Source organism: Callithrix jacchus, chromosome X (assembly GCF_049354715.1).
Source record: "Callithrix jacchus isolate 240 chromosome X, calJac240_pri, whole genome shotgun sequence".
Classification (NCBI taxonomy): domain Eukaryota; kingdom Metazoa; phylum Chordata; class Mammalia; order Primates; family Cebidae; genus Callithrix; species Callithrix jacchus.
The window spans coordinates 49,620,119-49,632,194 of record NC_133524.1 but is presented as its reverse complement, the minus strand read 5'-3'; the positions used below and the strand labels follow the sequence as shown (position 1 = coordinate 49,632,194).

Here is a 12,076-nt window from a genome sequence, read left to right as displayed (position 1 = left end):
TACCTTTTTAGAAGCTGGGTCTTTTTTTATTCCTATCAATCTTTGTTATTCTTGTAGATTTTTTTGTGTGTGTGAGATAGTCTTTCGCTGTCACCAGGCTGGAGTGCAGTGGTGCCATCTTGGCTCACCACAACCTCCGCCTCCTGCGTTCAAGTGATTCTCCTGCCTCAGTCTGGGATTACAGGCATCCGCCACCACGCCCGGCTGATTTTCGTATTTTTAGTAGAGACAGGATTTCACAATATTGGCCAGGCTGGTCTTGAACTCCTAAACTCGTGATCCACCTGCCTCAGCCTCCCAAAGTGCTGGGATTACAGGCATGAGCCACGGCGTCCGGCAATTGCTATAAATGTTTTTTTTGAGACAGAGTGTCGCTGTTGTTACCCAGACTGGAGTGCAATGGCATGATCTTGGCTCACCGCAACCTCCGCCTTCTGGGTTCAAGCAATTCTCCTGCCTCAGCCTCCCGAGTAGCTGGGACTACAGGCGCGCACCACCATGCCCAGCTAATTTTTGTATTTTTAGTAGAGACTGGGTTTCACCTTGTTGACAAGGATGGTCTTGATCTCTTGACCTCGTGATCCACCCGCCTTGGCCTCTCAAAGTGCTGGGATTATAGGCGTGAGCCACCGCGCCCGGCCTGCTATAGATCTTTTAGGGTCTTTTTTTATTATTTGTAAAGTGAGCCTGGAGCAATACTAAGTCTAGGGCTCGTTATTCCCCACAACCGCGACAAGACCTTCCTGTGTACTCTATGCCTTGTGAATTAGGAGTTTCCAGTCTGGGTGGGAAACAAGCACTAAAACATCCCAAGTGGGAGCAAGCACTATTTTCAAAAGCTCCATGTGAATGTCAGGACCTGTTCCTCCTATCCACTTGGATGGTTCTTTTCCTGGCCTTTAGTAGTTGGCTCATATGCATGTGTTAAGTACTCTGCTAAATACTGAAGGGGGACCCTTTGCAGATCTCTGTGATTCTCTGTGCTCCTCTCTCCTGACATTCTGTCCTTTAAACTCTGGCTGCCCTTGTCTCTCTGGACTGCCTCAACTTAGGGAGTCTACCAGGTGCTGCCTCAGTTTCCCCTTCCAGTGCCATAGCATGGAAGCTCTCAGGCAGTGTGCTGGGAGAGTTGTAGTGCTCACCTTGTTTCCTATCTTTCAGGGATCAATGTCCTTTGGTGCCTGACTAATGTCTTAAGAATAATTGTTTCCACGAGGCACAGTGGCTCAGGCCCATAATCTCAGCACTTTGGGAGGCTGAGGCAGGAGAATCACCTCGAACCTGGGGGGCAGAGGTTGCATCGAGCCGGGATTGTTCCATTGCACTCCAGCCTGGGTGACAGAGAATCCATACCCCCCCCAAAAAAGAAACATTGTTTCATGTATTTTGCTTTTTTTTTGTGGGGGGTAAAGTTGGTTGTTTCCCGTGAGAGGACAAATTTGGGCCCTGTTATTCCACCTTCACTGAGAGTGGAGTGTATGACATCTTTTTTTTTTTTCTTGTAGAGACAGAGTCTTGCTCAGGCTGGTCTCAAACTCCTGGCCTCAAGCAATCCTGTGTATTATTTCTTAAAGTTTAATTAAAAATCCTTCCAATACAAGTCATGGCTCCAAAAAAAAAAAATCCTTCTAGTATGCACATAATTTGTGGCTTTTTTTTTTTAATTAAAGACGGGGTTTTGCCATGTTGGACAGGTTGGTTTCGAACTCCTTACCTCAAGTGATCCACCCGATTCGGCCTCCCAAAGTGCTGGGATTACAGGCGTGAGCCACCGTGCCCAGCCTTTTTTTTTTTTTTTTTTTTTAAGCTTTATCATAATAGGACCTCTTTTTTTAAATAAAAAACCCACAGCATTCATACCTTTTACCATCAAATGCTATTTTGCATTTTGTAAAAATAAAAAGAGGCCAGGCGCGGTAGCTCAAGTCTGTAATCTCAGCACTTTGGGAGGCGAGGCGGGTGAATAACCTGAGGTCAGGAGTTCGAGACCAGTCTGACCAACATGGTGAAACCCCTCTACTAAAAACACAAAAATTAGTCGGGCGTGGTAGCGGGCGCCTGCAATCCCAGCTACTCCGGAGGCTGAGGCAGGAGAATCGCTTGAACCTGGGAGGCGAAGGTTGCAGTGAGCCGAGATCGCGCCACTGTACTCCAGCCTGGGCAACAGGGCAAGGCTCTGTCTCAGAAAACAAAACAGAACAAAACAAAACAACAAACCCCAGAGCTAGCTGGGTTGGAGGCAAGGTGGGGAGAAAGAAAATGAAATCCGTTTCTTGGCTTCCAGAGCCAAGGAGGTTTCTCCACTTTCAAGGTCTCCAGGTCCGCCCCCGCCTGGAGTCCCCAGGTCCGCCCCCACCTGGAGTCCCCAGCACCCCAGCATAGCCCCTCTGGAAGCCTGGAAGGCCTCTGTGTTGGGAACAGGGGCCGCTACTCTCGGCCGCCGCGGAGGTCCGCGTCCTGTTCGCCGGGGAGGTTTACTCCCCTATCGCGAGTGACCGCGGCGCTGAGGACTCGGCTGGTTTCGCTCAGCGGGGGGCAAGCACGCTCGCTCTCACCACCCTTCCCGGTTCCCTCAGACAGCCTCGGCCTTAGGGAGCCCCCTTTGCCTCCGGTCCCCCAGCCGATCTTCCGCAGCTCCCCGCGCCCTCCCGGGAGGACCCCGCTGTCACCGGCGATGCTCCGAAGACCCGGGATCTGGGCGAGGAAGGCGGTGGCAACCTTTTTCCAGCTGGGGTGAGTCATTTCCTGCAGCAGGCTCCCTCCCCCGGAAGTGGGGCCCTGATGTAAACACCCGAGTCGGGCGCCAAGGCCCGGGAGGTCAGAAAACCGGGCCGCAGGCGGCACTGACAGCTGGGGCCCGGGACAGGGACACGCGGAGGTCAGGACGGTGAAGACGGCCGGAAGCTGGAGCACGATCCCAGGGTTGGTTGAGGTCTGGGGGAGGCTGGGAGTCTTCCGAGTAAAGGTCTAAGGCAGAGGTCTTAAGTGGGTGCTGGCTTTGGGACGAGCATACTGCTGGTCTTGGGAGAGGGGTGAGGCATCCCGGACAGGGTTTGGGGTGGCTCGGGGGTTTGGAATTGAGGTGCAAAAAAGGGGTCTTGAAAGGTGTAGCTGTCCAGAGAATAGCGACAAGGCAGAGCTGTCCAAAGAATGTGCATGAGGCATTCCAGTGGAGGGTGTAACCAAAAGAAAGGGAGGAGATTTGGACTATTGGAGGATGGGGAGGGAGTGTGTCTGGGCAGAGGTCTTGGGAGTTGAGGGTTTGAAGGGAAGTTGGGGACTGGGCAGGCATCTTAGGGGTTGAGGTTCTCCTAGGCAGGAGTTTTGGATGCTTTGTTTTGGGCAAGGGTCTTGAAAGGGTAAGGGTGCCCTGGGGCAGGGTCTTGGATAGGGGTCTATTTCTAGAAGGGGAATATTAGGGGGATGGGTGAGGTTCCTGGGGTTGGGTCCAGGCCAGGTTATGTTGGAGTCAAGGAAAGCAGAACACAAAGATGTCCCAGGGTGGAAAATTTAGAGTGCTAGGGGAATCCTAGGATAGAGTCCCCAGGGCATAAGCAGACCTAGGGAAATGTCTAGGCTGGCCCTGATGGTAGTTACCAAGGCATGAGAAGGGGTCATCCCAAGTAGGCATGGGATCCTGAAGGGGTATGGGGAAGCCAGTAAGGGGGAAAGGTGTGAGAGGACTCTGGGGTGATGGATTAGGTTGGGGTAGAGCTAGAAAGGTATGAGAGGAATTCCTGGGGATGGCAAACCAAGCATAGAAGTCTCAGGGCCAAGTCAGGGAGGTACAAGAAGTGGATGTCCTGGCCAACTTTCCTCTATTTATTGATAGGTAGAGTCCAGTGCTAGGTCAGGTGTGAAGATGAGAAATGGGTTTGGAGTGGTTCCAGGCCATGTCTGGCATTGGGGTCAAGATTGGCTGGGGGTGGGGAAGAGATACCACGGGGGCACCCCCATCACATTACTTCCTGACAAGTCAATGAGGGCCAGCATGTAAGGAGTAGGTGTGGGGTCCACGTCAGTGTAGTCCTGGAGCTGGCCAAATCTGAAAGAGGGAGGGTTCCTGGCCACGCTGTCTGGGATCTTGGGAGCTTAGAGCAGAGATCCTGGGACTCTCTTTTTTTTTTTTTTTTTTTTTTTTTTTGCCCAAGAGGGAGTCTCACTCTGTCACCCAGGTAATGAGCGATGGCTGGATCTCAGCTCACTGTAACCTCTGTCTCCTGGGTTCAAGCGATTCTCCAGCCTCAGCCTCCCAAGTAGCTGGGATTATAGGCATGCACCACCACACCCAGCTAACTTTTGTATTTTTAGTAGAGACAGGGTTTCACCACGTTGGGCAGGTGGGTCTCAAACTCCTGGCCTCAGGTGATCCACCCGCCTCCCTCACCCTCCCAAAGTGCTGGGATTATAGGTGGGAGCCACCACACCCAGCCTTTTTTTTTTTTTTAATCTTTTTTGCAGTCCCTCCCATCAGTAGTTAGCAGAGTGTGGGAGGAGGAGGAAATCAGTTGGGGCAGAACTTGGAGGGGAGACTCCAGGACTTTTCTCATCTTTATCCCATTTGTGTCCAGGGAAACAATCCTGGACCATGACTCAACAGCCACTTCGAGGAGTGACCAGCCTGCGTTTCAACCAAGACCAAAGTGAGAGAGGCTTGGGCCTGTACCCTTGTGGGAGGGAGCGAGGGAAAGAGGAGTCAGAAGTGGGCCATGGGCCTACCTGGGCATTCTTTAAGGCAGTTCGGATTCCTTCCATCCCCCAGGCTGTTTTTGCTGCGCCATGGAGACAGGTGTGCGCATCTACAACGTGGAGCCCTTGATGGAGAAGGGGCATCTGGGTGAGCTGTTGGCAGGGGAGGGGCAATGGGCAGAAGAGCTGGGCTGGGCATTGGCTCCCACCTCCACTGACACCCTGGTCCCTGTCCAGACCACGAGCAGGTGGGCAGCATGGGCTTGGTGGAGATGCTGCACCGCTCCAACCTTCTGGCCTTGGTGGGCGGTGGTAGTAGCCCCAAGTTCTCAGAGATCTCAGGTAAGTGCCCTCATCCTGCCCTTTGGCCCAGATTTCTTGGATTCCTGGCCTCCCACAGGCACCCCAAGGCACTGGGAGATGAAGACATCAGAGTACTTCAGAGTCACACAGTGAGGAGGCCTACAGCTTGGAAGTCATGGATCTTATAGCTTGAGAAGCTTGGTGCTTTGTTTTCATTTTAAGAACCCTGATTGAGTGCCTCCTGTGTGCCATGACCTAGAGCTCTTACTGTGAGCATGGGACTGCCCTAAGCACTTAAATATATTAACTCATTTACTCCTCACAGTAACTCTATGGGATAAGAAGGATCATTATCCCCCTTTTTACCAATGAGGAAACTGAGGCCCAGTGCAGTTAAGTGACTCATCCAAGGTCACACAAGCAATAGGTTATCAAATCTTGGCGCCACCTTCCCAATACCCCCTTGGCTTGAGCCTCATGTGCTATCTTGCTTTAAGGGTTTTTCTTGCCGATACCACCTGGACAGGGCAGGAATTGCCCTAGGTGAGTCATGGAGCCCTAGGATTCCTCATGGAAATCTCCAGGGTGCGTGGACTAGGACCCTGCAGGCAGAAATAGTTACCAAGGGGAAGTTATAGGCCTGAGTATGAGTCCCTGTTTGGTTGCTGATGGGCTGTGAGGTCCTTGGCCAGACACAACCACTTTGAACCTCAGTTTCCTCATCTGTAGATGAATATAACAGTCTAGAATGCTTCTCTCAGGGATTATATCCACAAGTGCTCATGCTGTGCTTACTGGGTGTTTAGTAAAAGGCTAAGCAAGTAGGTTGAGGTCCCTGGGAAGCAGGCGTGGACCCCGTGTCACCAGGGTTGCCCTTACCCTAAACCTTGGCCCCGACAACCCACCCACCTGCCCAGCAGTGCTGATCTGGGACGATGCCCGGGAGGGCAAGGACTCCAAGGAGAAGCTGGTGCTGGAGTTCACCTTCACCAAGCCAGTGCTTTCTGTGCGCATGCGCCATGACAAGTGAGCCTGAGGAGGACTGGGGTGGGAGGTAGGAGGTCCCCACAGCAGGTGAAAGGGTTAGTCCTCCCTGGGCATCCCGCTGTCCCCTCACAGCCATCCTGTGTTGTGTGATACCCACAGGATCGTGATCGTGCTGAGGAACCGCATCTATGTGTACTCCTTCCCCGACAATCCCCGAAAGCTGTTTGAGTTTGATACCCGGGACAACCCCAAGGGTGAGAGGGCTCAGATACACAGGTGTAAGGGCATGAAACAGTGGATGGGGCAGAGGGGCAGAGATGAGGAAAGAAAGGAAGGGGCACACACACACACACAGAAACGGGGAAAGAGGCAGGGAGATGCTCACACTCACAGCCCCTCCATCTTTCCAGCTCCCAGCCATTTCTCCCCACCTCCAGCCCTGCCCCACCCCTGGGTGCCCCAGTGGCAGAGCAGAAACAATTTGTGAGGACATGGGCGGGTGTGTCAGGTATCCGTGAGCCTCCTGGGGCTGTCATAACAGCTTATTAGATTCCACAGATGCAGAGCAAGGAAGGGAATCTGCCTAGCTGGCGAGGTGTGCAGCCGAGCTGAGCCCCCTGCGGATTCTTTGGGTTCAGCTTATCATGGAGGGTTGAAGTCTGGTCTTCATCCAGCTCTGTCCATTCTGACATGCTGCCTCCTCTCCAGCCGCCCACCCTTCTTCATCTTCACACCCTAGGGCTCTGTGACCTCTGCCCCAGCCTGGAGAAGCAACTGTTAGTCTTCCCGGGACACAAGTGTGGGAGTCTGCAACTTGTGGTGAGACAACCAGTCGACAAGGGCGGGTAGGTGGGTGGACTGGCTTTCCCTGTGGAATCAGTCCCTTCCCTCCATACCACCTCAACCCCAGACTCCCTCCTACTCCAGGACCTGTCGAGCACGAAGCCTGGCACCTCATCTGCTCCCTTTACCATCAATGCACATCAGAGTGACATAGCCTGCGTGTCTCTGAACCAGCCAGGCACAGTAGTGGCCTCAGCCTCCCAGAAGGGTACTCTTATTCGCCTCTTTGACACACAATCCAAGGAGAAACTGGTGGAGCTCCGCCGAGGCACTGACCCTGCTACCCTCTACTGGTGAGCACAGGGTATGCATGGTGGGCTGGTGAACCCCCAACACCACATGACATGTGGACATCACTGCTGATCTGTCTTCTAGCATTAACTTCAGCCACGACTCCTCCTTTCTCTGCGCTTCCAGTGATAAGGGCACCGTCCATATCTTTGCTCTCAAGGATACCCGCCTCAACCGACGCTCCGCGTGAGTACCCCCTCCCCACCCTACTGTGTCCCTGTCCCCCTGCCCATTTACCATACCTTGGCTTAGCTAGTGCTGCCTGCAGGCTGGCTCGCGTGGGCAAGGTGGGGCCTATGATTGGGCAGTACGTGGACTCTCAGTGGAGCCTGGCGAGCTTCACTGTGCCTGCTGAGTCAGCCTGCATCTGCGCCTTCGGTCGCAATACTTCCAAGAACGTCAACTCTGTCATTGGTGAGTGGGAATAGCCCCTTGGTTGGGGGTACTGCATGGGGCAAAGGTCTGCAGGTTGGAACTGAAAGAATTTTAGGGCCATGTGAGGCTCAGCTTCATTATCAGTAAGGGGGACAGCACTAGGCAAAGGCTTGGAGGCAGATGCTAGGTCCTGAGATGCCTGAGAGGATTGGAGCCTGTGGCTATGGCAGCCTCTGACATCTTACCACCCCCCTCCCCCAGCCATCTGCGTAGATGGGACCTTCCACAAATATGTCTTCACTCCTGATGGAAACTGCAACAGAGAGGCTTTCGACGTGTACCTTGACATCTGTGATGATGATGACTTTTAAGAGCCCTGGGGGCTGTGCTAGGGACCTACAGTGGCAGACTGCAGAGATGAGCCTTGGCAGTGGGGCATGCTTGGACGCTACCTGCCAGCAAGCATTAATGGGGCCAGTGCCCACTTTCCACTCAGCAGAGCTATGTCTAAATAAAGAGCTCACTTCCCCCAGCACTTCTTGATGACTGTGTGCCCCAAGGGCCAAGCCAGGGACCCAGGAAGGCAGAGACCCCTTGGGATCCCCAACCTGGAAGAAATTGCTAGGGACCCAGAGGGAGTGGCCTAATCCAACCTGGGGATTTTTTATAAGCTTCCCAGGAACAGATGATCTCTGATGTGATGAATACGAATAAAAGGCCCTTAATGGCATTTATGACTTGACCTTAGGGGCGGGGCATGGAGTTTCCAGGAGAAATGTGACCGTCTTGGACGCTGACAGGAAGGAGGTGGAATCCAACTCGCATCCTCGTGACAGTCCCTCCTTTCTTATCTGTCTGGCTACTTTGTGCTTGAGCCGCTGGCACCGCCCGGAACAGCTCCTGCGGCGCCTCTCGCGGGGGTGGATAGCAGTGTTAAAGGATGGGAAGGTCTCGCCCCTTGGCCGAGGCTTGATTTCCCGGCAGCCTTTGCTGCTTTCCGGAACGGCGTGTTAGTTACTTTTCCGGTCACATGCATCGCCGCCCCTGCGCAATCCACCTAGGTTAGGAAAGTAGCTGCCCAACCCAGACTCCATTTCCCGGTGTGCCCCGCGGTGGCGAGCGGCGTAACGGTTGTTGTAGTCCGGCCCCCTCCTTGCTGGTCCAGCCACATTAACCGCCAGGATGTCGGAGGTGCGGCTGCCACCGCTACGCGCCCTGGACGACTTTGTTCTGGGGTCGGCGCGCCTGGCGGCTCCGGATCCATGCGACCCGCAGCGATGGTGCCACCGCGTCATCAACAACCTCCTCTACTACCAAACCAACTACCTTCTCTGCTTCGGCATCGGCCTCACTCTCGCCGGGTGAGGGAGGGAAGGAGGCGCCGGTTGGCTGGGGACGTCTGCAAGGCGTGGGGGGTAGACCCACGGATCTTTGAGGACCAGGACGGGGAACCTGAGGGGGATGCAAGGCCGGGAAGGGCGAATTCAGTAGACATGGACGGCCTGAGGGGCTTGGAAGGGAGGCCTTGAAGGAAGTGGAGCATAGTTATAAGGAGGGCCTCAGGGAGATGGAGTCTGGCTGATGAGGAGGGCCTGTCGGGGATGGGGGTCTGAAGAGAAGACCTGGGGAGGATGGAGAAAAGTGTGGGACTGAAGGGGAAAGTGTGCTGGTAGGTGAACCTGAAGAAAAGGAGGACCTGAAAGGGGAATATGAGAGTACTTTAGGGGTGTGTGTCAGGGGGTTGTAATGTGAATGATGGGGCCAGATTGAGGCCGACCCTGGAGTACTTAGGGCAGAGACAGGGAAATGGACGGTAAAGTTGGAGGGTGTGGAAGATGTACTTATTGAGGATTCGGTCTTGCAGGGGAGCCTGGCTATGATTGGAAGGTGCCAGGGGCAGGTACCTGTTGGGAACTTGGGCCCAGGAGGAGGTTCCATGGTTGGAAAGCCTGAGATGAGAGGAACGGAGAATCTGGAGGAGGGACTTGAGCAGGGCTGGAAGTTCAGAGTGGGGCTGACGACCTGGAAGAGGTTCTAGCGATGATGGATGGAGGAATCTATAGGGAAACAGCAGCCTGGAGGGGGCACTGGGAGGGGAAGAAGCCTGGAGGGGGATCCTATAAGGACTCTAGGCCTGGGGAGAGGGGAGTGTGTGGAGACAGAAGGCGTGGAAGAAGGATCTGCAGGGGCTGGGGTCAAAGAGTAGGTTGGTGAGGGGCCCTATGGGGGTAGAGTCAACAACAGTAAAGTCCAGGGAAGTGTTGGGAGCCCAAGGGTGGGGGGAACATCTAGCGGGATGGGAGGGCCTGAAGTGGGGACCTGAGGAAGACAGGACAGTGGAACTGACAAGGAGGAAATGAGAGGTCCACAGGGATCTGTGAGTCGGGAGCCCTGGCGGATGGGCCTGCTGGAGATAGGGCTGGTGGGAGAATGTGCCGGGCTGGAGTGTCCAGAGACGGGAGACTCTGGTTCTTGGGGCCCAGAGTGGGATTTGGTCCGGGAAACCGGGAGGCCTTCCCTCTGCCCGGCCGGCTAGCTTAGTTCCCTTGTATCCGCAGGTACATGCGTCCGCTGCACACGCTCCTGAGCGCGCTGGTAGTGGCGGTGGCCCTCGGCGTGCTGGTGTGGGCAGCTGAAACCCGCTCAGCTGTGCGCCGCTGCCGCCGCAGCCACCCCGCCGCCTGCCTGGCCGCAGTGCTTGCCGTCGGCCTCCTGGTTCTCTGGGTCGTGGGCGGCGCTTGCACCTTCCTGCTCAGCATCGCCGGGCCGGTGCTTCGTGAGTCTCCACTACCCCGAGATAGCTGAGAAAGCGGCCAGAGCATGCTTACAGCACCAGGCAGCCCTACCCCGTCCCTGGGTTGAGAGGGGGCTGGGAAACCCGGAGGGCCTGGCCATGCCCCCGTTAAAAGCGCCTTCCTGGACATCTTTCCCCCTTCTGGGAACGCCCCTTTTATTACCGCCTTTCCCATCTCACTCCTGGTGTTAAATGCCTTCCACTGGCCACGTCCCCGTTACCGGGATCCCTCCCTGGCCATGCCTACGTTGCCAAGCCAAGTCGGCCACGCTTTTAGGATCCGAGGCATCCTGGCCGCTCACCACTCCATTGGCCTGCCTGCGCGCCAATTCCCTTCGGTGGGCCCCAGTTGGCTGCAGGTTGAGTCTATTCCACTGACCCCTCCTCTTGGTGCCGCCCACAGTGATCCTGGTGCATGCCTCATTGCGCCTGCGCAACCTTAAGAACAAGATTGAGAACAAGATCGAGAGCATTGGTCTCAAGCGGACGCCAATGGGCCTGCTACTAGAGGCGCTGGGACAAGAGCAGGAGGCTGGATCCTAGGCCCCTGTGATCTGTTCCCAGGACCTGGAGAATACCACCCCACCCCCAGCCCATAATTGGGATCCAGAGCCCTTTTCCAGAACTTAAAACAGGAGCCTAGAGCCCCCTGCCCAAACCAAACAGGATATATGTGACTGCCCTACCCCCATGCCGGCCCCAGAGTAGGATATCCCTCCCACCTAGCCCCCGTTACCTAAGGACAAGAATCTTCCCCAGCCCTGAACCTGGGACCCAGAGCCACCTACATCTAGCCCCAAAACTGGGGCTTGAGGCCAGAGCATCCATGGTCAGTTTCAAATTGTGAACCCAGAGACACTCCCATCCACACTTCTCCATGCTCAGCCCCAAACTGGGGCCTAGTGCAAGGCACTCTCAAATCTTGAACCCTGGACCAAAGCTTTTCCAGACCCCATCCTACCTTTCAACCCAGGTCAAGACGTTGCCAAATCTTGAACTCAAAACCCAAGTGTTCCAGGCCCCTGTGTGGAGTCAGGTATCCTGACTGTTGGACCCCTGGTCCCAGGTTATCCCGACCCTCACCAGTCCCACTTGCCTCCCTCCAGCTCTGCTTAGGGATTTTTCCCCTCATCCCAATGTTCCACACCATTGACAACCAAGGGGTGGGGTGGGGACAAGCCTCGGCAGGGAATGGGGCATATATGTTAGTGTTGCTGCAACAATAAAGGCTGTTGCATTCTCAAGCCAATTGGAGCCTCCTGGGTAAACTTGCACATTTCAAAGGACAGAAGTGGCCTTCTACTTTTCAATTCTGCTAGACTCTTAGTGAATATGTGGGCTTAAGAGGTGATCTCTGAGGCCCTTCCTTGAACCTCTTACCTCTGGATCAGCATTGAAGTGCAGGGGAGGGCAGGTGCGGTGGCTCATGCCTGTAATTCCAACACTTTGGGAGGCTGAGATGGGAGGATCACTTGAGGCTAGGAGTTTGAGACCAGCCTGGGTAATATAGCAAGGCTCTATCTATCTCTTAAAAAAATTAAAACTTAGCTGGACATGGTGGTGTGCTTCTGTAGTTCCAGCTACTTGGGAGGGTGTGGCAGGAGGATGGCTAGAGTCCAAGAGGTAGAGGCTGCAGTAAGCTGTGATTGTGCCATTGCACTCCAACCTGGGCAACAGCAGGAACCTGTCTCAAAAAGCTGGGCATGGTAACTAATGCCTGTAATCCCAGCACTTTGGGAGGCTGAGGCAGGAGGAGTCAAGCCCAGGAGTCCAAGACTAACCCGTGAAATATTA

The 12,076-nt window shown here is 54.7% G+C and overlaps 2 protein-coding genes across 7 annotated transcripts; both read left to right on the top strand.

Annotated features, from left to right (window-relative positions):
• Nucleotides 1–2,574: 2,574 nt before the first annotated feature.
• Nucleotides 2,575–8,218, top strand: WDR45 (WD repeat domain 45). 6 transcript variants are annotated; one of them, XM_035287959.3, is made up of 11 exons: nt 2,575–2,733; nt 4,572–4,643; nt 4,763–4,837; nt 4,927–5,031; nt 5,913–6,018; nt 6,139–6,233; nt 6,719–6,798; nt 6,907–7,115; nt 7,198–7,299; nt 7,382–7,527; nt 7,750–8,218. In XM_035287959.3, exons 2-11 carry the CDS (start codon nt 4,589–4,591, stop codon nt 7,857–7,859), a joined length of 1,083 nt encoding a protein of 360 aa, XP_035143850.1. In that variant the 5' UTR covers nt 2,575–2,733; nt 4,572–4,588; the 3' UTR covers nt 7,860–8,218. The 6 variants fall into 6 exon arrangements, with proteins under 6 accessions (XP_035143850.1, XP_035143848.1, XP_078219349.1 ...); XM_035287957.3 differs by having other exon boundaries at nt 5,910–6,018; XM_003735729.5 differs by lacking the exon at nt 2,575–2,733 and adding an exon at nt 2,767–2,922.
• Nucleotides 8,219–8,655: 437 nt separating this feature from the next.
• PRAF2 (PRA1 domain family member 2) lies at nt 8,656–11,531 on the top strand. The gene is made up of 3 exons (XM_017968591.3): nt 8,656–8,849; nt 10,047–10,264; nt 10,686–11,531. Exons 1-3 carry the CDS (start codon nt 8,671–8,673, stop codon nt 10,823–10,825), a joined length of 537 nt encoding a protein of 178 aa, XP_017824080.2. The 5' UTR covers nt 8,656–8,670; the 3' UTR covers nt 10,826–11,531.
• Nucleotides 11,532–12,076: the final 545 nt, after the last annotated feature.